At 49.0% G+C, this 21,745-nt stretch overlaps 2 protein-coding genes and 1 pseudogene across 2 annotated transcripts; 2 read left to right on the top strand and 1 right to left on the bottom strand.

The window, feature by feature from the left end:
- The first annotated feature begins 683 nt into the window (after window positions 1-683).
- LOC112898335 lies at window positions 684-2,992 on the top strand (annotated as a pseudogene).
- Window positions 2,993-8,464: 5,472 nt separating this feature from the next.
- Window positions 8,465-10,237, bottom strand: LOC112898334 (wall-associated receptor kinase-like 17). Its single transcript, XM_025966673.1, has 3 exons — window positions 9,295-10,237; window positions 8,786-9,048; window positions 8,465-8,572 (listed from the first exon to the last, which is right to left on the bottom strand). Exons 1-3 carry the CDS (start codon window positions 10,235-10,237, stop codon window positions 8,465-8,467), a joined length of 1,314 nt encoding a protein of 437 aa, XP_025822458.1.
- Window positions 10,238-14,057: 3,820 nt separating this feature from the next.
- Window positions 14,058-16,247, top strand: LOC112896729 (fasciclin-like arabinogalactan protein 7). Its single transcript, XM_025964842.1, has 2 exons — window positions 14,058-14,280; window positions 15,252-16,247. Exon 2 carries the CDS (start codon window positions 15,283-15,285, stop codon window positions 16,069-16,071), a length of 789 nt encoding a protein of 262 aa, XP_025820627.1. The 5' UTR covers window positions 14,058-14,280; window positions 15,252-15,282; the 3' UTR covers window positions 16,072-16,247.
- The last annotated feature ends 5,498 nt before the right edge of the window (window positions 16,248-21,745 follow it).

Here is a 21,745-nt window from a genome sequence, read left to right as displayed (position 1 = left end):
TAGCTAACCGTTAGCTCTAACTACCCACATCCTTCACAATTTTTATCATTTTATGTGAACCCATCGAGAGCATACACGCAGGCATCATAGAGGAGAAAATATATTGAAGCCTTTTTATTATAAAAATATATAAAAACCTGGTAAAACTTGCCTGCTTACAGGCCGGAACCTTATAGAGAATTGTGAAAAGGCCCACAGGCCAATCTGGGCCGGATTCGGTGAACTGTTCCTGGTCCAGCAAATCGATCTCCCGAGCGCGTGGAATCGTCGTCCGCGTCGCCTGAGAGACTCAGACGGAGGACGGCGCCGCCATGCTCGTCGCAGTCGTGGCTGGCTGGGACCAAGCCTTTGCTCTAGGAGTGGCTGACGTCGTGCAGCCAGCCGAACGCGTCGGAGCCACGACCACTCCTGCTTGAGTGCTGGGGCGCGGCTGCTGCCAGACAAGCTTCTGTAGCGCGTTGGAGTCCGGCGGGGTCGACGAAGACACAGATTTGTTCGGATCATCAATGTTGATGTCAACTTTAGTTCCCATCTGATGGATCCGATCCCCATAATTTTTCACATCATTGTTTCCCAAACCGAAAGGGCAGCGAGAGATTTCGTGAACCGAATCGATCTGCCGATCTCGGTCCCAGAGGAGACCGAGATTTTGCCGCAGGTGTTCCCAAAACCGCCGTCCGCCCATGACTCCATGCAGCAATCTCCGCCGCCTCACGCGCAGCGACGGCGCCGGCGAGGTGTCCCCGGATTGGGCGTCGCTGGACCGGGACCTGCTGGAGCTGATCGGGTGGCGGGTGCTGGCGGGCGACCTTCAGGACTACGTGCGGCTCCGCGCCGTCTGCACCCACTGGAGCGCGAGCACCGCCGCCGCCCGCGGCCGCGGCGTCCTCGACCCGCGCTTCCACCCGCGCCGATGGATGATGCTGCCGGAGGGCCACGGCCTCTACGCCGGCCACCCCGACCTCGGCGGCTTCGTGCGCTTCTTCAAGCTCTCCACCGGCGCCTTCGTCCGCGCCCACCTCCCGGTCCTGGACGACCACGTCGTCCTCGACTCGGTCGACGGCCTCCTCCTAGTCCTCCTGCACCGCGACCACGACACCGCCGTCCGCGTCCTCCACCCTTTCACCGGCGACGTCGCCGAGCTCCCGCCGCTGGCATCCCTCCTGCCGCAGATGGAACCCGACCGCTACGGCGAGCTAAATAAGCGCGGCAAGCTCATGAGAGTTTGCACCTCCATCACCGTCAACCCCACCGGGGCCATCACCGGCATGCTGGCCCTCGACCTCGTGCACCGCGTCGCCCACGCCACCGCCGGCGACCGCCGGTGGACTCTCTCCGCCTGGAACCTCAAGCCTCTGCTCAAATCCGTGTCGTTCCAAGGCGAGCTCTACGCATTGCAGGGCATTATGGGCAGACATAAGGTATGCATCTACAAGATCAACCCACCATGCCCGGACGCCGACGAGGGACCATCTCATCTTCCACTGCCGGAGAAGATTGCGGAATGCCCATCGGAGAAATTTACTTACATGCTGAATGTGGCTCGGAGCTCTTGCAAGTTGCCTACAGCGATGCTTCTCGTTCAAGGCTGGTAGTCTGCAGATTTGCAGACCTGATCAGCGGAAAGATTGAGCCTGTAACGAGCATTGGAGACAACACCTTGTTCATCGACGAACGTTGTCTCTGTGTCTCGGTCTCACCTAACAAGGGGAGTTGCCTTGCTTCCATTCCGCCTAACTCTATCATCTGCTGGCACAGTTTGCCAGGCGATCCTGGTTTTGCAGGGCTGGGTCGTTTTGGGCAATAAGACCTAGGTACTGGCATCTGGACACCAGCCAGTGATGGAGAATACATTTGCCAAAGACCACCGCCGAGCCCCCATACACTCATCCATCATATCTTTGCTTGTTGCGATCGCAAATATTGGTAAGTCAAGAAATCAACTCTGTCTGCCTTTTTGTTTAGCTTTCACAGATTATTTTGAGGGGTTGAATTTTCCTTGTGCTAATGTTACTGCTGAGAAAAAAGAGTTTTTTCCTTAAATCCTAAGCTAATGTGAACCTTGTCTCTGCCTCTGTAGGAATAAGGAACTCATTGTTTGCGTTGACACAGAGCCTATTTGGATGGTGAAGCAAGATCTGCGACGTGGGGTAATTCAGTTCGTGTGCCTGTCACTTTTTTTTTATCTCATATACTCAACTGTCTTACTTTTGTTTGTTACTCATCGAACAATTTGGGGTGCTGTTTGATTCAGTGCTTTGCAACGAAGTCAGTTAACGTTACTAACTGAATTCGTTACGATGAACTGTAACTTTTGTGATGTTTTGATGCTACAGTGACAATATTGGCTATGATGTCAAAACAGCATATAAATAGAACCGACCCTTACTAATATATGCAGTGTTAACTGCTAAGATGGCTTGATGTTTCGGTGTTATTCTGATATTTCGTTTGCAATCACAAACTAGAGTTATACGCATAATTACTTTGCTTGAGAAAATTAGATATAATATTATATAACTTTGATCAACACAATTACTAATAGTTAAAAATTGAAAAGTCACATGTGTGTCTTTGTAAAATATCATAAGTGCAAATAACTTTTGACTTATATTATCACACGCTCTTTTGTGGGCATTATGATTATGACAACAATACCAAAGCTTATATGACCCCAAGCAAGTTCTAGTTGGTTAAAAATTAAACCCGACAAGAACCACCAATAAAGATGATATTTTAAAAAGTAAATATATTCTATGCATCATATACTTAATATTATGAAAAAATATGAAGGGTACAGTCAGCTATACAAACTTCATTTAACCAGGATAAAATTGACAGTTGTGGAAGATGTCGAATATATTCATTTACTATTTGATGTTTAAAAAAGTTTATTTTGTTATATGTAATTTTCTTTCATATTTGAACATATTGGTTGTCTTGGTATTTTAGCTGTGCTGACACTCATTTCGTGCCCTTTTTCTAGGCTTGATGGTAGGAGGGACAGTATTGTTGAGGATACACAATGATAAGGAGGCAGTGGCAGGAGGGACAGTATCGTTGAGGATAACAAGGGGCTATTAATGTCGAGGAACACTACGCTCATGAGAATGTTCCTACAAGCGAGGAAAGTTAAATTTGATATGGTTTCATGCCTTGGTGCTTTGGGAAAATGAAGTTTTCTTTCTAACTTTTCTAGCCATGCAGCTATGTAGGTAGTCTTCTTCAACTGCGTACTCTTTTGACCAAACAGTTTCACAACATTCGATCCACACAAAAAAACATACACATTGAAAAATTACAGCATACACGAACAATACCGTACATATTAACAAGCATAATTTTTGTTGTGACCAATTGCAAGCCTGAGGTAGTAAACCTGGGCTGTTAGTTTGCCTTTGTGACTGATAGCCTAATAGGCTACATAGAACCTCTAGGAGTAGATCTACAGATTCTTTCATTGACTCGTGAATAAATCAAAGGTTCTTGGATTACACCGAGAGAGGTAGAGAGTGAGAAGGATGTGTAGCACCTTCGGGCTTGGCGGAGGATGATGCAGTGGTGTCCATGGTGGCAATGTCGAAGTGGCCGATGGTGGAGGCGGCGGCCGGTGGCGTGCACTTGGAGTCGAGGGCGCGGTGTCGTCGGGGACGGAGTCGATGGGCGACGATGATGTCGAAGTCAGTGAGGCCGGCGACGAGGTGGTGGCGACGGCGTGATCGGTGGTGGTGCCATGCAGAGTTGGCGGCGTGTCCCGTCGCTTTAGCGCCTCCCACAGATCGGATCGGGACTAGGATTTGTCAGTGGGGTTTAGGGCACGTCCAACCTTGGCGTGCGTGCCCCCATGGCCCCCACCTTCTTTATATAGTGCTGCGCGACGGAGGTCCACCAACCACATCTCGGTTGGACGTCTCTGATCAGGGCGCGATCAGACTCCAACTCGGTCCAACTCGGTCGTTGGACCGAGTCGGACGAGATCAATCCTAACAGTAACATGTATACTATATCACCGAGGCAAGGTTGCTGATGACAAATTTTCTCTCTCCATGTATACTGCCTATTGTAGCTATCATGAATAGCATTGGTGTTGGTTCTTTGAAATCTCACGGCAGTTGGTTCAGTTACAAATTCTTGCTCTCTTGGATTATTCCAAAGAAAATTACTATTGGGATACTGAAGAACTTTGAAGTCCCATCTCTACTTGTCGCATTGTCGGCCTATCGTCACCCTTCATTTGCAAGCATAGTGCTGCCATTGCCGCTACTTGTTTAACTTCATTTCCCCCTTCTTCAATGACCTGCACATCCATTATGTCACCCAGCCTATCATCGGACAGTAGATGGATGAAGTATGCTACTAGACTGATACCATCAGGTGACATGTCAATGGTTGGTTTTTTTCGAGTTAGCAGTTCCAGAGTACGACACCAAAGCTATAGACATCACTTTTCTCAGTCAATCGTCTAGTGTAGTAATACTCGGGATCTAGATACACAACAAGAAAACAAGAAACTTCCGACGGTTAAACCGTCGGAAGTTAAGCCTAAACCGTCGGAAGTTAGATAATTTCCGACGGTTTAGCGCTAAGCCGTCGGAAGTTCGCTCGTCGGGCCAAATCCGTCGGAAATTTCCAACTTTCGATGGCTTCGCAAAAAACCGTCGGAAGATTATTAACTTCCGACGGCCACGTAAAACCGTCGGAAGCTAACCGCGTACACGGCGACTGACGGCCGTCTCTTAACTTCCGACGGTTTTACCGGCCATCGAAAGTTAAGGCCCGCAAACTTCCGACGGCCGTCCAAAAACCGTCGGAAGTTAAGCTTCCAACAGCCCAAATTGAAACACCAAAACCAACAACAAACGTTATATATAAACAAATTTCATCCACAATTATAATTCACAATCAGAAATTGCACGCAAGTACACAATTCATATATCCACATACATAAACTTCACAGGTTCATAATCAAAGTTCACAAACTTCATACAATTATCATATCGAACAAGTTCATACAACAATAATGTTTCACTTAAGTTTGGTCACCTCCATCACCTGGTTGAATTGATCCGCCACTTACAATGAATTGATCCGCCCAATTCGATGTTGGATCAACGTGTGAGTCTCCCGGTGCCGCTAAGTTAGGTGGTGGAGTGTGAAAAGGTTATAAAAGATAAATGGACAAGATTAGTTTGAAAGATAACTAATTGGATAACATTTATTTTTAGAGTGACCATATTTTGCAATGACTATGAACTAACATTTGAATCCTTGACTATCATATCTGAGGTGAAGCTGATGGCCAACCGGCCTGCGCAAAAGGTGGAGGTACAAGTGGTGGCACTTCTATATTCTGTTGGGTTGCTATTCGCTGAAAGATCAAATTTGTCAGTAAGAATGTAACTTAACCTAAGTTGTAACAATTAAGATTTATCTGCAGTATTGCATTCTGTTGTGCAAGTTGAGCTTCGAACCACTGTTGCTGTAGCTCCTGTTGTCTTACTTTTTCACGCAGCCTTACAACCTCCGCGCTGTCGTCGCCACTACTTGTGCTACGACTTGCTGACCGCGACGATCCCGCTCTTTGACGCGACGGCACCTGACTCGAGTCAATGACTTTGTCGAATAATGGATACCTACAAATATTGACCAAATATAGCAAATTCAAAATATGTATTTTTGCTTAAATTATAAAATTAGATTGAAATTTAAAGAAATCTAACCGGCCATGAGGTTTTCCACCACCACTACTGTAAACGGCCTCAGGATCAATAGGCACGTTTCTCCAGTCATAACCCTCTCCATGTCGAGCAATCATTTGGTCACCATATGCCGCCTTCAAAGAACAAAATCACACAGTTACATAAGATTGTTTCATGACAACTCGATAGTGCTAATTTTGTAAATTTAGATATACCAGACGCTCTGTAGCCGCCTGAGAGCATAACTGATCCGGATTTGTAGGATCACGTCCTCTATGACCTTCGAGGTAGACCTGAATATCACTCGGTGCTACACCTGTGCGAACTTCCTATATATACAACAAAAAATTAAAGAAGCATGCATTGATAAATGAAATTAATAGAATTCATTTCAAAGAGTTCACTTACAATACGTTTGGCCAATTGAAAGTGCCCATTACCTCCGTAGGTGTGATAGGACTCGGTTCCACGATTTCCTCTATTTCTCTGGGAAATGCTTTTGAACTCATCTGTGGTCCATTAGTGACATAAGGCATGATAGGCCTCCTCACGCGTGGCCATCCACGGAATCATTTCCTGCACAACAATATTTCGTTTCAAGGTAACAAACAAAATCATACTAATTGCACTATTAACAGTTTACCTCACGGTATTGCTCCTCAGTCAAGTAATATTTTCCAGCATCCCGTTTCTTCTCAAATCTTATCCCTTGAGTCCGTTCCAGATAAGAAGCAACAACCTGAATTCTGGCATAAGAAATCATATCTCTAACCACAATATGTGCGTTATGGTGGAACACACATCTGGCATGATCATCATAAGCTCCCTCCTCAGGCAACTTGTAATATTTCTGCAAAAAGTTTACACAATCAGTAGCCATCCTATGTAGAAAATTAAATCAGTACATAAGAGCAATCATACCCAAAACTCAGCCCAAACTGCCTTTTGGATATTGTCGAACGTTATATTGACACCATATCTATAATGATTCCAAGATGTAGCAGGGATCTGTTCACCAGATACAAGTTCTACCATTCCAGGCCAAAGCATACGGCATATGTTACCTAAAATTTTGTTCACCTATCTTAAATGTCCAACACCTGAGAAATTAGGCTCAAACCAAGACCTACAAGTATATAAAACAATTAGAATCAATTCGGAATAAGGATTATGTACTAAAACATATAAAAAATATACTAACCCATCTCCATTCGGTGTGATCACGCACTTTTCTTCTTCTCGTGGAGGTTTAGGCGGCTGAATCCAACCAATCTTCGATCGCCGCCTACGTGTCCGACCCTGCCCTCCAGATCCTCCAGCTTCTGACCCTCCAGCCCCAGCCCCAGCCTCTCCAGCTCCTGCCCCTTCATCACCAGCTACTGTCCCCACATCACCAGCACTAGTCTCTCCAGCTCTTAACCCTCCAACTCTTGACCCTTGACTTGCCGACCCTCCACCTGCAGATCCTTCGGACCATCTATCCCAACCACCTAAGTCATTCTCCCGGCCCGCCTCGTCTGCCTCCTTGCTATTTGTCTCCTCATCCGTCTCCTCTTCACTCTACAAAATTATATTGAATCTCAAAATTAGAATAAACATATAAACATTACATATATACCTCATCTCTCTGGAACGCAATCTGCCCCTGCATCTCTGGAGGTAAGTGTTCCAGCAATTGTCTACGCCTTGAAGCTCTCACAGAAGTGCCCGCAAACAGATCGTCATCTTGTCTCTTTGATAGCTTAGTGCTTTTCACGAAACTCTTTGCTAGGTTTTTTAGCCTTTTTGACATCCTGTTAACAAAAGAAGTTAGTACATCCTGTTAAAAAAAGAAGTTAGTACATCACTACTAGGCCTATGTTTCTTATTCAACACATTTTTTCTCATCATTTATCAACAACATATTATGATAAACACACTACGAAATTTTTTGTTTTAAAGATCATGTCAATATGTCATTATCTAGAACAATATGCACCTGGGGACACTGCATATACATTAATTCATATGAGTCATTGTCACAAAGTTTAATGTGCCTGCAGACCACCAGCCCTTTCAGATAAATATAACTAAGCCATTTTATTTATAATGTCCTATTGCAACTACCATGCTAGTTGAATTCTATTTGAAATTCTAAGCTATATCTTGTTTGTATATGCTGCAGAGTTATAGCCATAACTGAATAAACATTGTGTGCCATTGACTAACACCTTGCCATACTAGACTTCTTTTTTTGAAGCAATCAATGGTACCTGATTTCTGTATTATGCTGGTCTAAACAATGTGTCAATGGCGCGGCCGGGCGGCGGTGGGGCCGGGCGGCGGGGCGAGCTGGGGCCGGCGGCGTGGCTGGAGATCGCGATGGAATTGAGAAAACGGATCGAATTGAGGAAACGTGAGCCCGGCCGGGGAGGTAACGGCGGGCCGCTAAACTTCTGACGGCCAGCCCTAGGCCGTCGGAAGTTACTTAACTTCCGACGGCTATGTCTTAGGCCGTCGGAAGTTACTTAACTTCCGACGGCTCTGTTGTCGGCCGTCGGAAGTTAAAGAACTTCTGACGGCTCTATTCTTGGCCGTCGGAAGTGGTGTATCTTCCGACGGGGCCGTCGAAAGTTTGTTTTAGCCGTCGGAAGTTTGCTGTTTTTCTGTAGTGATATCCAAAAGTTCCTTGTATGGCAGTGGTGAGTCCAGATCTCTCAATAGAAATTCCTCTAGATGCAGCAAAATCTGACACTTCTGCTATTATATTGCTGGTCTTGATATCCCTATGGACAATTGAGGTTGAAGCCGCGGAGTGAAGAGGCCAAGGAACTAGCAACTTCAAATGCTATTCGCAAGCGTTCTTGCCATGGAAAAGATAGGGGGCTATCAACCTGGAGATGGGCATAAAGTGTTCCATTAGGAATAAACTCATAGAGCAGCAGTGGAACTTCTATCTCAAGACAACAACCAAAAAGCTTCACCACATTCCGGTGATTGATTTGAGAAAGGATTGCAACTTCAAAGCCATCAATTTCCATTTGGATCACAAGTTTGAACCTTTTAATGGCAACGATATGTTGGTCAGAGGTTATTCCTTTATATACCATGCCATGCCCTCCACCACCCAAGATGCGAGCTTTGTCAAACTTGCTTGTGGCCTTCTCAAGCTCCTCCAAGCTGAAAATCATCCTTTCAGCAATGTCTTTATCCACCAATTGTTGGAGCAACAAACCCCGGTTTTGCTTGAAAAAACGTTCTTTCATCTTCTTAGCTTTATGATCCTTGAGACTTTTGGTTGCGAAGACGTTGGCAAGAACCAAGAGCAAAAGGAAAATACCAATTCCAAGACCCATAGCAAAGATTGTCCCTGTGGATTTATTCAGAATAAAACTAAGTTAATTGTTGAGCTAACAAAGTTCATATTAATTTAGTTTCAAGTCTTTTTTATGCTAGATTCTGATCTGGGACTGAACAGTGAACATTCTGGTATAACCTGAAGTTTTGCCCAAGCCTAGCAAATACCGACTATGAACATAGCAAATACTGTGTGTGGCACAAGAAAGGAATCTGACGGAACTTAGTAACTTACAAGCTGGACGACGGCCTCGCGGACTCCTGCACCCATCTTTCACGTATGGGTTGCCCTCGTAGCCATGGCGGCACCTGCAGACATAGCCGTAGGCGCTTCCCGTGGAGTTGAGGCACTCGCTGTGCTTGCTGGCGCAGCCGAAGTCCGGCCTCGCCGCCGCTTCCGCGCACGTCGACGAGTTGTCGAACGCCCAGTCCAGCACGACCGGGACAACCACCTCGCTCGCTCGCCCCAGGGCGAGAAGCGACATCTTGAGCGTGAAGAGGTTGTCCTTGCGGCTCCACCACTCCTGCTCCACCGCGGCCACGCTCGCCTCCGACGCGATCCACGGCGAGCCGCTGCTGCCGCCACCTCCCGTGCCGTTCCACTCGAACCGCACGGCGAACGACGTGAGCCCGCCCGCCGGGACGGGCGCGTCGCAGCAGCCGAGGCCGAGGCCGTCGCACCGCCGGCGGCTGGTCCGCTGCCGCTCCAGGTGCTCCGCCGAGCAGGAGGAGCTGCATGCGCTGTGCGCGCGCGCCCCTCCGCCGCCCGCTCGCTGGGACGACGGGGCCGCCGCCCACGACGCGACGCGGAAGCCGCACCCGATGTGGACGAGGCGGTTCCGCGCCGCGGAAAGCACGAACGGCCCGCCGTCGTGGGGCACGACGTCGAGCCGCGCCGTGCGCGCGTCGCCGACGTCGAAGAACCACACCGTGCTGCTGACGCGCACCGTGCCGTTCGGGACGGATATCTCCAGCACCTGGGGCCCGTCGCTTCGGCTCCCCAGGAGAAGCTTTGGAGGGCGGGCGTGACGATGACGATCGTTGCCGCCCGCGCTGCGGCGGGAGCTCACCTTGAACCCCGGCCGGTAGCAGCCGGCCGTGGTGCCGAACGGGTACGGGACGTGCACGTGGCCGCATTTGCTCTCGCAGCCCGGCAACGCGACGCTCGCCGCCGTGGCGGCGGCTACAAGGAGAGCATGCATCGTCGTCGTCAGTGTTTGCCTGTTCGGCACATTCGCTGCGAACTCGCTGAGGTGTATGCTTGTGTATGCAGGAGATGCGCGCGGGCAATTTCGAGCAGTGGCCTGCCGGCCCGGCTGCCGGCTCACGAATGGGAATGGCCTTCCTCTGCTGGGCTCGTTGCGCGTAAGTTACTGGACGATTCAGGCCTGCACCTATCAGAACGAAATGGTCGTTGACCTTGACCTGTTAGGGGCAATTTTGGTAATACTGTTCCGTTGAAGTGACCTTCGCCCAACCAAAATGGCCATTGACCTTGACCTTGACCCTAGTATTTCTCCGTGCTCCACTCGACAAGTCTTGACGTGCCGGTCGGTCCTCGTTACGAACCGGTTTGCGAAACGCCGACAAGTTTCGACGTGGACCCAGCGCTCGGCATCTGGAGAGAAGTTGCTCGCGTGGGGCCACGTGGAGGGACACAAGGCAACGTTGGGTTTTTTTTTTAGGGCAAGGCAACGTTGGTGTGTCGGATGAACTGCGATTTGGAAGCATTTGATTTTGGAGAAAATGGGGAAGGAGAAGACTCGTTGCGAAGGGAAGGTGCACGCGCTGCAAACAAAACAGCCGACTGGGCCGACCTCGTCGCCACAAGACTTCCGGCCTGCCAGCTGCTCCTGTGTGACCCAAACAAACACCAGCGACAGGCCCATCGAATCTGCACCTCGTCCGCGTGAGGCCGCGGCCCGCGGCCACCAGGTAGGCGCACCCCGGCCCGGCCCCGTGGCCCGTGCACGCCAAAGCTGTGACCCTTCTTCTGTTTGTCTGTCACGCGGCTCATGCCCCGCAGGACGGCCCATCTCGCTCGCGCCGTCGCGAGCACGACGGCGACCCGCCGCCGGGTGCCGCGGCCTGCACCGGTATGGACGGCGAATCAGTAGTACGGCACCGGCGTTAAGCCATGCCGGCAACCAAATCCAGCGTCTGATTCTACGACCCGTATACACTGGCAACCACCACCCCAAAACGACCGGATCCGCAGGCCCGATCGCGCGCGTGTCGGTGGCTCGGTGCTCACCGAGACCCGACGCCAAGTCCAGCCATCCTCGACACGCGCAGCAGTGACGTGGCAGCCAAGGGTGGCGACACGAGGCATGCCTTGCACGACAGCACGAGAGACCAAGCTAAACGGCACCTTGCTTTCTCCTCGCTTTCACGGATGCGCTTGGATCGACCGGCTTCCGGACGGGGACGCGCCGCCCACAAAGCCCCAGCGCGCGGCGCGGCGGCACCCCTCGTGCGCGTCGGCTTCGCCGGCCGGACTTCAGCTTCCCTCCCCCCGTCCGACTCTCGCGCCGCTCGCTTTCACGCTCCGATCCGGTGGTTCTCCGGTCGCCGGCCGCGGCCGGGCCCGGGCCAAATGATTGCAGGCAAGCGACGTCTCCGCGGCGAGATTCTCCTCCGATGGCGCAAGCGCAAGTGCGCTGATCGGCCGGGCCCACTCGCCACATGCATGGACATGTTTATTTTAGGCTGCAAATTAAATGTTTCTTATCACCATTGGCTTGTTTTGGTTTTGTTAAAAAAGATGTGATGCGATCCCTTATTGAAGATTTCTTTTTTCAATCTTTCAAAAAAATAAGAGGATTTCTTGTTCAGAAAAGAAGATGAGATGGTGGTTTCAGACGGAGCTTTTTTTTTTTTTGCAGCACCGACAGAAACGCAAGGCAAGAGCCAAGGAAGCGCAGAAGAGAATGTGCAGTTTGCAGGGCATTGAAGATCAACGGTCAACCTGCAACCTGCATACAGTACAGTAGTAAAACAGAACCCTGCAGTTTGGTCAGGTCAAATGCGCAAGAGGCCCGAAAACCTAGGCCGGGGATCATTTTTTTTGCGGTTCAAGATAAAGTTGCCGAAAAAAAAGTGAGTGCTACCATGTGTTATTAATGGCGACCACGATAGTATAACCCAGTTGGCACTCCACTGTGCTTTGTTTTCTTCAGACCGAAGCGAACACAAAGCATTCATCATCACTCTTGCAAAGTGGCAGGGTCAAGAACTGAGCGATGCGTGAACAAGTTCAGCAATCTCCAAGAAACAGGACGCGCAAGTTCAGGTTCTGCTGATGCGTGAACAAGCACGCTGAACCCAAATCTGACGGGCAAGTTCAGGACGCTGCAGTACAGAGGACACATCAGCATTCTCAAATTCGAAAACCTGAAACCCACCCAAGCAGACACTACTCGCAATATTCTTTTTTGGTATCTGCTTTGTAAAACATACACGAATTTTTAAGCATGCTGCTCCAGTGATCCTGTGCTGGATCACGGATGTAAAAGCAGCACGAGTACTTGGCGAACCATGATTCTGCTCGGGGAGCCCGCCCCAGTTGAACGAGCGAGCCTGACAGCTCCCCTCTCATCATCAGGGCCTCCTTCACCAACCACCGCGACAGCCATTGATTATTCTGCATCCCCCTCGAGAAGGTGCTCAATTAAGCTAAGGACAGTGGCCGGGCACGAGCTGAGCTGCAGGAACGGTCGTCTCGTCTCGCCCCACCGACACCGCAGGCGTCGCCGCCACCAGTTCTCCACCCTCTCGCACCACATTGGCCGCGAGATCACGTAATCACATCAGGCTTGCTACACCTCGATCCTGTTCAGTCCTTTTCCTGCAGCACCACTGACCTGCGCTTGTCACGTAGACCGGGGTGTGTTCGTTTCCTGATCTCTAAATTTTAGACCCATCCCATCAAAAAGATTTAGAAGTATTAAATAAAGTCTAATTACAAAACTTTTTGCACAGATGGATGCTAATTCGCGAGACAAATTTAATGAGCCTAATTAATTCATAATTTGCCACAGTGATGCTACAGTAATTATCCGCTAATTATGGACTAATATATCTCATTAGATTCGTCTCGTGAATTAGCTCTGGGGTTCTGCAATTAGTTTTGTAATTAGATTTTATTTAATACTTCTAAATGACAAGATTCTCTTTGATGTGACCCTTCTAAACTTTAGACCCCAGAAAACGAACACACCTGAAGAAAATGAAAACAAAACAAAAAACATGTGAATATCAGTACAAGTTTGCGTGTATGATGAACTCGGCGATCACCACTGCAGAGGGCTTGTTACCTGTGGCCACCAAACATGTGCAGCATTCAGAAACCGAAGCTTCCGTTCAGACATTCACATGCCACAAAATTCTGTGGAGCAATCACTGGAGCTGAAGCAGCATCGCAAGCTTCTGCTCTGCGCCTCTGCTCCCATGGAAACTGCAGAGACAGTGTGATTGTCACATCATCTTGTGGAAATCTTCTGGTAATCCTGCTTTAAAAATGAGCCGGTAGTGTTGGGCACGGTGACACTGTGAAAAAGCTGGAGGAAAGGAATCCTGTCCAACAGAAGAAAAGGCCAAAATGGCATATTAGTTGTGCTTTTGTCAGTACATCACATGAACTTCTCGCACACTTTTCTTGGATCACCACATTCCAGCTCTTTCTCTTTTGTTATTTGCGCTAAAGCAAAGGTGATCACATTGGGAAATTCCTCAAAAGAATTCTCTTCGCTAGTGTACTTTTAAGCAGCTTGGTTAAAAAGCCAAAGACATCCTCACTTGCAAGCATTGCAAAGCTAGCACCGTCCCATTGTAGTTTATGGACGCTAATACCACCACTAATCATGAGCGAGTCACTCAGGACAGGACAGAAATGGCAGCTAGCTCCTACCTGGCTCTCTTTATGGTGCTGTGCAGTTCACCTCTTGAGGAGAGCATGGGAGAGTGAGAGGTGCCGAGGTGGCATGTGGGTCACTGGGGTGTGGCAACACCTTCTGCTCAGCCTCTTTGGCCTCTTCCTCCTCACCACCAGCTGCCGCCACTCCTCACCACAGCTGCCGCCACGGCGCCACCCTCCCATGGTCTCATTATCTTTTACTCCATCCCCACACGCACCACCTTTTATAAACACTCCCTCTTTAACTCCTCCCATCCTACCACCCACATCCATTCCTCCCTGCGTCCTGCTCGGCTGCTGGCCTTACTCCTCTGCCCCGGCTCTGCTCAGGTCAGTCTCCTCAGCCTGTCTCCCGCTCTGCAATCGAACGCCATGTCGCAATGCTCAAATATTATGCTTTTCTTGGCTTACATGTCCTGCAATTTGGAGGTTTTTGTGCTAGACTAGAGGCGCTTAGAGTTCAGTGTGCTATGCTAGGGGCCTAGTGCGCCGTGCGGTTGCATTTGGATCTGGTTCATTCCTGAGCCGAGGAAGAACAGATCTTCCTGGTGTTCTGTGTTTCGTTCCCTTCAAGCTGACGCAAATGTTTAGAAGTTTTGGTATGAAGCTCTGTGTTGTTTTGTTTTGGGGGCTTCTTCAGATTTCGGCTCTTTCATGCCGCGGAGATCTGCAGGAGATAGTACTGTTCGGCTCTGTGTTAGTTTATGTCGCCTTTTGATTTGGTAGGTGGCATCTGGCAGTTCTATAATGCTGGTCAATTCGGCCAGATCGGGTCTTAATGTTCTTTTTTGGCACCTACATTTGTCTTTTGGTGATAGGGAAAGGAAGCATCAAATATTCTTTCAAATTGTGCTCACTCCTACTGATCTCAAATCTGTACCGCAAGGATCTGAACGCCAATTTGGCGTTTCAGATCACGGAGAAGCCTAGTTCTTTGCCTCCGTTTGATTTCTAGTGTTAAATCTTTAGGTTGTGGTAGTTGAGGTTATTGTCCATGTCTACACTCCTTAAATCAAAGCTAAATGTTCCTTCCATGTATGAAAATTACTAGCGATTGTTTGAATTTGAAGAATTTAGTTACCATCCTGCCATTTCAGAATAGAAATAACAATTTAGATCTTTCGTAGCTGACTAGCACCTTCAGTACTTGCTGCCTGTGTCTACCCCAACTTTTTTTGCTTATGTTAGTTCAGACTTTGCAAACCTGCAAAGGTGATAATTTAGTTATTTAGATTTTATGAAGAAAAAGAAAGTATCATGATATATTCAGCTAATGCTTCCCTGTTCTTGCATGACTCCAGGGAATTAATACAGTGAAGGCAGTCAGATTTTATGATGGAGTTAAAAGCTGGAATTTTTACCGTGGCCATGCTAGCCATTGTGCTCTCCTCACCAGCAACTGCTCAGAAGAGTCCTCCTGCTCCTGCGACGTCAGTTCTTCCACCGGCTCCAGCACCAGCACCTGCGCCGCACCATGTGGACCTTGCTGATCTCCTCAGTGTGGCCGGCCCATTCCACACCTTCCTGGAGTACCTGCAAAAGACCAATGTCATTGAGACCTTCCAGAACCAGGCGAACAACACCAAGGAGGGCATCACCATCTTTGTTCCCAAGGACTCAGCGTTCGCTGCACTGAAGAAGACCACATTTGCCAACCTCACCCAGGACCAGCTCAAGTCCCTGCTTCTGTACCATGCGCTCCCCAAGTACTACTCTCTGGCTGAGTTCAACAAGCTGAGCACCCTCAACCCGGTGGCGACCTTCGCTGGCTCACAATACACTCTGAACCTCACTTATGACATGGGCACCATCCAAGTGAAGTCGATGTGGTCCAACCCGAAGATCAGCAGCAGTGTGTACTCAACCCGCCCGGTTGCGGTGTACGAGGTCAACAAGGTTCTCCTGCCAATGCAGATCTTCAAGAGCAACCCCCCGCTCGCTCCTGCCCCTGCTCCTGCCCCAGATGCCAAGGCCTCTGATGTCGCTCCCAGCCCAACCTCAGGGAAAGCAGCGAGCGGAAAGGCGAAGGCAGATGAGAAGAATTCATCATATCAAGTTGGTGTCAGCGTCATTACTTACTTGGCCCTTGCTGTCTCAGGTGGCTTGATGCTCTTCTGGTGAGAATTGAAAAGTTCCTGACCATGTTAAAGCACAGGGTTCAGCTTAGCTTCCCCGTGTTTAATGTTATATGGATTTTCTGGATTCATTCTTTTGGACATATAGTAGGCATTGTGTTAGGATTGAGTTGTTGAGTGTTTGCACCATATGCTTCAATGATTACTCCCCGTTGATTCTCTGGCTTGATGCGTGTATGGAGAAAGTATTTCATACTTGCCAGTGATGCTTCCAATACCTAGCTAGAGCTAATGAGTGGTACTTATCATGCTTGTTTCATGCTGCTGAAAGCCAAGGTGATGGAGATCAAAACTGAATCCATTAACAGTTAACAGCATATGGCTACTGAATTGGACACTAAAACTTTTGGCTAATTTCTCACTGCAGTCGGCAATCAGCACTCAATTTTTTGATAAAACTATTGCCTTACATGACAGCAAGTTCTGATGACCTGTTGTCAGGAGCAGCATGAAATTCAAGTTTAGGAATTTGATCAATTAGCTTATTGTCGCCTGAAACTTCACTGTTCTGTCACATGCAATTACTTGATTCTCTGCAGGATGTGTCTGAACGTGAAACTTCCCCATATCTCAGATGATTAGTTTACGACCTGGCCTCTCTTCTTCTCTGAATAACGACCCGAGCTTTACAGTATGTGATGTCCCTGACCTCCCCTAGTTCCTGCCGTGCTAGCCTGCCGGGCATCAGATCCATTAGGTTAATCCTGCACGCGCTTCCTTGCCACCACGAGCACGAATCGTGAGGGATGGAGGTCAAGATAGGGGGAGGGAGAAACTGGGACGAGATGCAGTAGCAATGGAGGCGAAAAACAGGGGAGGGGACAACTGGGACGGGAATTCGCGGCGACGGGGGATGACCGGACGAGTGGATGGCCGAACCTGTGCGCTTAAGAAGGATCACGGTGGCCCTCCTGTTAGCCGCCGGCGCGCGGGTGAAGTCCAGGGTACCCGGCCGGACCTGCTGTTTCCGACGACGGGCCGCGGCGAGTGCGGAGCGAGGATTTGCTCGCGAGGCGGCGGCGCGGGCGGTTTGGACTTTGGAAGTTGGATGAGATGGAAAATGATGGGCCGCCCGCCTGTACGCCTAGGCTGTCTTGGGCTGTTTATATTCTGGTGAACTGGGCCTTCCTACCACGATTTCCTTGGGCCGTCACGTACGCGTTGTCTGAATTTTTTTAAAAAAAGAGGTTAAAAAATTAAATTCGAAAAGGGTGCCGATTTGGAAAATTTTCAAAAATGGGCACCCCCGCCCGATCAACGGGCAGGAGGCGTGGGGCCGGACACCTCCCCCCATCCAACAGGCGGGAGGTGCCAAAACTTTTTCCAGACCCCTCCCGAGGGCCTCTTCACGAATAAGAAATTTTTCTTATTCGCGAAGAGGCCCCTCCCACGGCGGCAAAGGCATCCCGCCCGCCCAACGGGCGGGAGGTGCCCAACAGTGCGGATTTGTTATTTTTTGTTCGAATTTATATTTTACAAACTATTTAAAATTTATACTTTTTTCAAATACAAGATTTATTCACCATACTTTTTTGTATACATATAGAATTTTACTTCAATTTTACGAAGAATATTACGGTACGTAAAACTCGTATGAATATGGTTAAATGATAACATTTTGCAACGTAGAATCCAAATGGTTAAGCTCCGATGTCTGCGCCACATCTGCATGAAAAATTAAGTACGATACATATATTAGAAACATACATAACGAATACAATAGAGCTAAGTCACAGTTACAATTACAAACACACACAATGATCTGTTAAAAGTCACAGCGGCAAATATTACAAATACACATAATGGTCTGTTAAAATTACAAATACACATCCAGATCTGATACAAACTCAACGCGGCAAATATTACACATGAGCAAACAACGTTCAAATAAAATTACAACTAAATGGTGCCTGATGTCGTAGTAGCACTCAATCGGCGACGTCTCCCACTCCTTGATGCAACCGGAGGTCTTCCATCTGTAGCATCAACTGTAGGGCCAGCTTCAGCAGAACTAGGCCCAGCATCATTGTTCGGACAACGTTTATATATGTGTCCACTCTGGTTACATGCACTGCAGCGCTATATCCTCGTACGGAGCTCTGACTCATCCATATCATTACGAATACGCCGTGTCTGACGGCACCCTCTCTTAACCTGAGCTGTTCTCGGGTCTGGAATATAGATCACAGGATTCGCTGTCTCAGTGAACGCTCCAACCATACGGAACCCATAAATCTCATACTGCCAGGTGCTGGCAATTGTCTCTTTTCTGAAGTAATGGGAAACATATATATCGACAGCCACGCATTGAGGTGCTGCGGTGCCACCTGCCTCAATGTTTGGCTCCTCAACTTCTTCATCACATCTTCATCCCCCGCAGCAGCTTTGATGTTTATCAAAGGCTTCTGGTACACACTGACAAGGAGTACTAGTGGCCATTACCAATGACTTGCATTTTGCAGATAACTTAACCAGTCATCGTTGCTTGCAAGTGGCATCAGCTCCCAGATCAAAGCGTGAGTGGTACGATTATGACACACTGAACACTCACAGTGTGTGTCTCCTGATTAATTCTTAATCCACTCATTAACCAGTCGCATAGGGATTCAAATGTTCTCTCGTGCGGTCTGGTAATTCCTCTGACCGCACAGTTGAATTCACTTAAATCTACCCCATTCGGCCCATAAATTACATTTCCTTCTCCGTAATATATACTAAAAGTACCCTTCTCGGAAGACATATCTGTCAATCATTAATAAACTAGTTATACTACATATTAATACACAACGGCCTTAAGTTTCAGCGATTTCCAGATTATATTTTCCAGATTCTAAACTATTCAGAATATAAATTATACTAAAAAAATAATTAAAAATACTAAAAACTATTCAAAATATAACTACACTAAGAAATATTTTCTAGATTATAGTTATTTTCAAGTAATTATACGACTAGAACGAGAATATACCTCCAAACCGACGTGTGAACAGGGCTTCGCCGCTTCCTCTCCTCCCTTTCTTTTTTTCCTAGTTTTTCTTGAATAAAATAGGAATTTAGGGGGCAGGTGGGCTTATACAGGGGGAGACCTCCTGCCCGTTGGGCGGGATGCCCCTCCGCACTGTAGGGGCTCCGTACCTCCCTTCCGTTGGGCGGGCGGGATGCCCCCGCGGCCGCGTCAGGGGCCTCTTTGCGAATAAGAAAAGTCTCTTCGCGAATAAAAAACTTTTCTTATTCGCGAAGAGACCCTCGGGAGGGGCCTAGAAAAAAAATTGGCACCTCCCGCCCGTTGGATGGGCGGGAGGTGTCCGGCCCCACGCCTCCGGCCCGTTGATCGGGTGGGAGGTACTCCTTTTTTAAAATTTTTTAAATTGGCACCCCTTTTTCGAATTTAATTTTTGTAACCTTTTTTTAAAAAATTCCGCGTTGTCTTCTCCTCCAAAATGATGTGCCATTGGCCCATTGAAATGTCCATAACGAAGGTTACATTCGTTAGACTGTAACGGTAAATGATTTCCCCTTTTTCTTTTCCTATTCCCACAGTAAAAATGATTTCCTTTCTGAAAATACACCATATTTTCCAAAAAAGGAAAAATTTAAGGGGATCGATTAGGCCCAAGATGAAGGGAGTTCTCCTTTTGCATCACGTCAACGGGAGAACCACGCACAGACCCTTTGCTAAATAAGATGACGGTCACTAGAGTAAAAGTCATTTTTTATACTCCTGCCAAATAGAAAAACCTATGGTGATTGGTATTCGATCATCCATGTCAGTTGTTAGGTTGAATCACGAGACCACCAGGCTTTGGCTACACCAGCTGCGCTGCCACTGTGCAGAATTGCCAGGCTACGCTGCGTGGCCTATGTTGCCTTTTTTTTTTCTGTCACCACTCACCATGATCATGCGTTTTGCAACAATTTTCCCCCGATTCCCCGAAGAATGCAACATCCAAAAGACCAAAAGTAAAGTAACTTGTCCGGCCAGTGAGGTTACGGACGCAAGGGATACAAATGTGGCCTAGGTTAGGCAGCTTAGAGGGGATCCGAACATGGCCGTTTGGCATACTCCTGGCCTCTTCTCTCACCAAGACGGAAGGAATCCTGGCAACGAAAAAGTTGCGGCAAAAGCTGCGCAACTAGCATTGGAAAAAGCAAGCAGTAAAATTCGCCGCGGTAATCCAATTTCACGTGCCTTGGCACGAAGGGTTAGGACCCAGATCTAAACTGGTGTGAGCATTATCATCCTTGCAGCTGCTTTTATTTTTGTCTCGAAAAACCATCCCTTGCAACTTCGACCTTGAAATGGTCCTACTTGCATTTCATGATCGCCTTGGCAAAGTCATTCGAAGCCGAGGGGTCTTCTAATGCTGCGATGGGATGTTGGCTGGCCTTTCGGGTGCATATTTGGGCTTTCCTTTTGCGCCAACTTTTGTTCATCCCCTGCTGATCCGTCTCCGAAAGCATCACAACTTTTGGCCATCGGGTCCAGTGAGAGGAAGCCCAACGCAGGCATACGGGCTACGGCTCTGCTCCTCAAGAGAAAGTAGCTTTCGCTTTGCGTGCGGCTCCCTCCCTCCCTTTCCCTCTGATCTCTCTCCAATCTCCATGGGAGAAGCGGAGAACCCCGTCACCAGGTCTTGTTTCTTTCTTTCTTTTTTCCCATCCAACCTTCTCCGGAATCACCAGTGATCTAGAGTTACAGACATTTGAGGGGGACGTGGATGCTCCAGGGTGGAGCGTTGGGCCTGCTTTGAGGCGCCTCAAGTTCAGATCAGATAGAGAAAATTAAACTGAGGAAGAGTGTAGAGTTAGACTTGCCTCATAAGAAACTCCTTTCAGAAAGTGTGCTGCCCTTCGTTTCTCTCTCTAGATGGCGTTGCCCTCTTTGGTTGAGAGTAGAAACGCCCTCTGTTGAACGACGAAGCCGTACGGGTGGCGCCCCTGGCTGCTGTGCCTTTGTGCGCCCGTGCCAAACTGCCATCGGATCGGCACCGGCTCGTTGCAGCCTTGCAGGAGCCATGGCCCGTGGGCACCACCCCGGAGCTTCGCGGCAGCCTGGTCTCGTCTGTCGTCTCCACTGTCGCGGCTCCCGCGCCTCCCGTCCCTTTCTCCGAAACGGTAGGAATCCTGCGAGACGAAAAGGCTGCAGCAGAGCTGCCCTGCTCGCCCACGGGAAACGGCACCGCGGTAGAAACCCCGCCGCGGTAATTTCACTCGGCCCCTCCCGCACCCACCTGCGCCGTGCGATCGAATACGCACGGCCGGCTGCCTCCGCATTCCGCACAGCACGCGGCAGAGGTGGGCGGTGGGCCCAGTTGCCGAGCGCCCGCCGCGCCACGCGTGTGTCAGAAGCCAGGCACCGGAGATCGCGGACGAAAGATTTTCCGCATCAACTCCGGCGAACTGTGCCGCTGTTACGCGCCGCGGCGCCGGGAGGTCCGGTCGGCCGGGGACGAGTCTCTGCAGACGAACTGCTTCCGCCGGCCGGAGGGTGGCGGCACGACGCTCGCGAGAAGCGCAGCACCAAGGTATTGGCACCGCACCCAGCCAACCCACGTCGCGTGACAAGTGGGGAACCCCCAAGCCTTTGCCGCGTGTCACCACACCCGGGGTCCGGGGCGCGCCGGGCCCGCGCGTCAGTGACCCTCCGGTGCGCCCAGCGG

Source organism: Panicum hallii, chromosome 6 (assembly GCF_002211085.1).
Source record: "Panicum hallii strain FIL2 chromosome 6, PHallii_v3.1, whole genome shotgun sequence".
Lineage (NCBI taxonomy): Eukaryota > Viridiplantae > Streptophyta > Magnoliopsida > Poales > Poaceae > Panicum > Panicum hallii.
The sequence above is the reverse complement of the archived record's forward strand: the minus strand, read 5'-3'. Positions and strand labels throughout refer to the sequence as shown.

Excerpts from the sequence above, each read along its gene's own strand:
- LOC112898334 (XM_025966673.1), bottom strand. The coding sequence starts at position 10,237 with ATGCATGCTCTCCTTGTAGCCGCCGCCACGGCGGCGAGCGTCGCGTTG. Across the intron at positions 9,049-9,294 it reads CGTGAAAGATGGGTGCAGGA|GGACAATCTTTGCTATGGGT; the intron begins GTCCGCGAGGCC and ends ATAAATCCACAG. Across the intron at positions 8,573-8,785 it reads GTGGTGGAGGGCATGGCATG|GTTGATAGCCCCCTATCTTT; the intron begins GTATATAAAGGA and ends GCCCATCTCCAG.
- LOC112896729 (XM_025964842.1), top strand. The coding sequence starts at position 15,283 with ATGATGGAGTTAAAAGCTGGAATTTTTACCGTGGCCATGCTAGCCATT.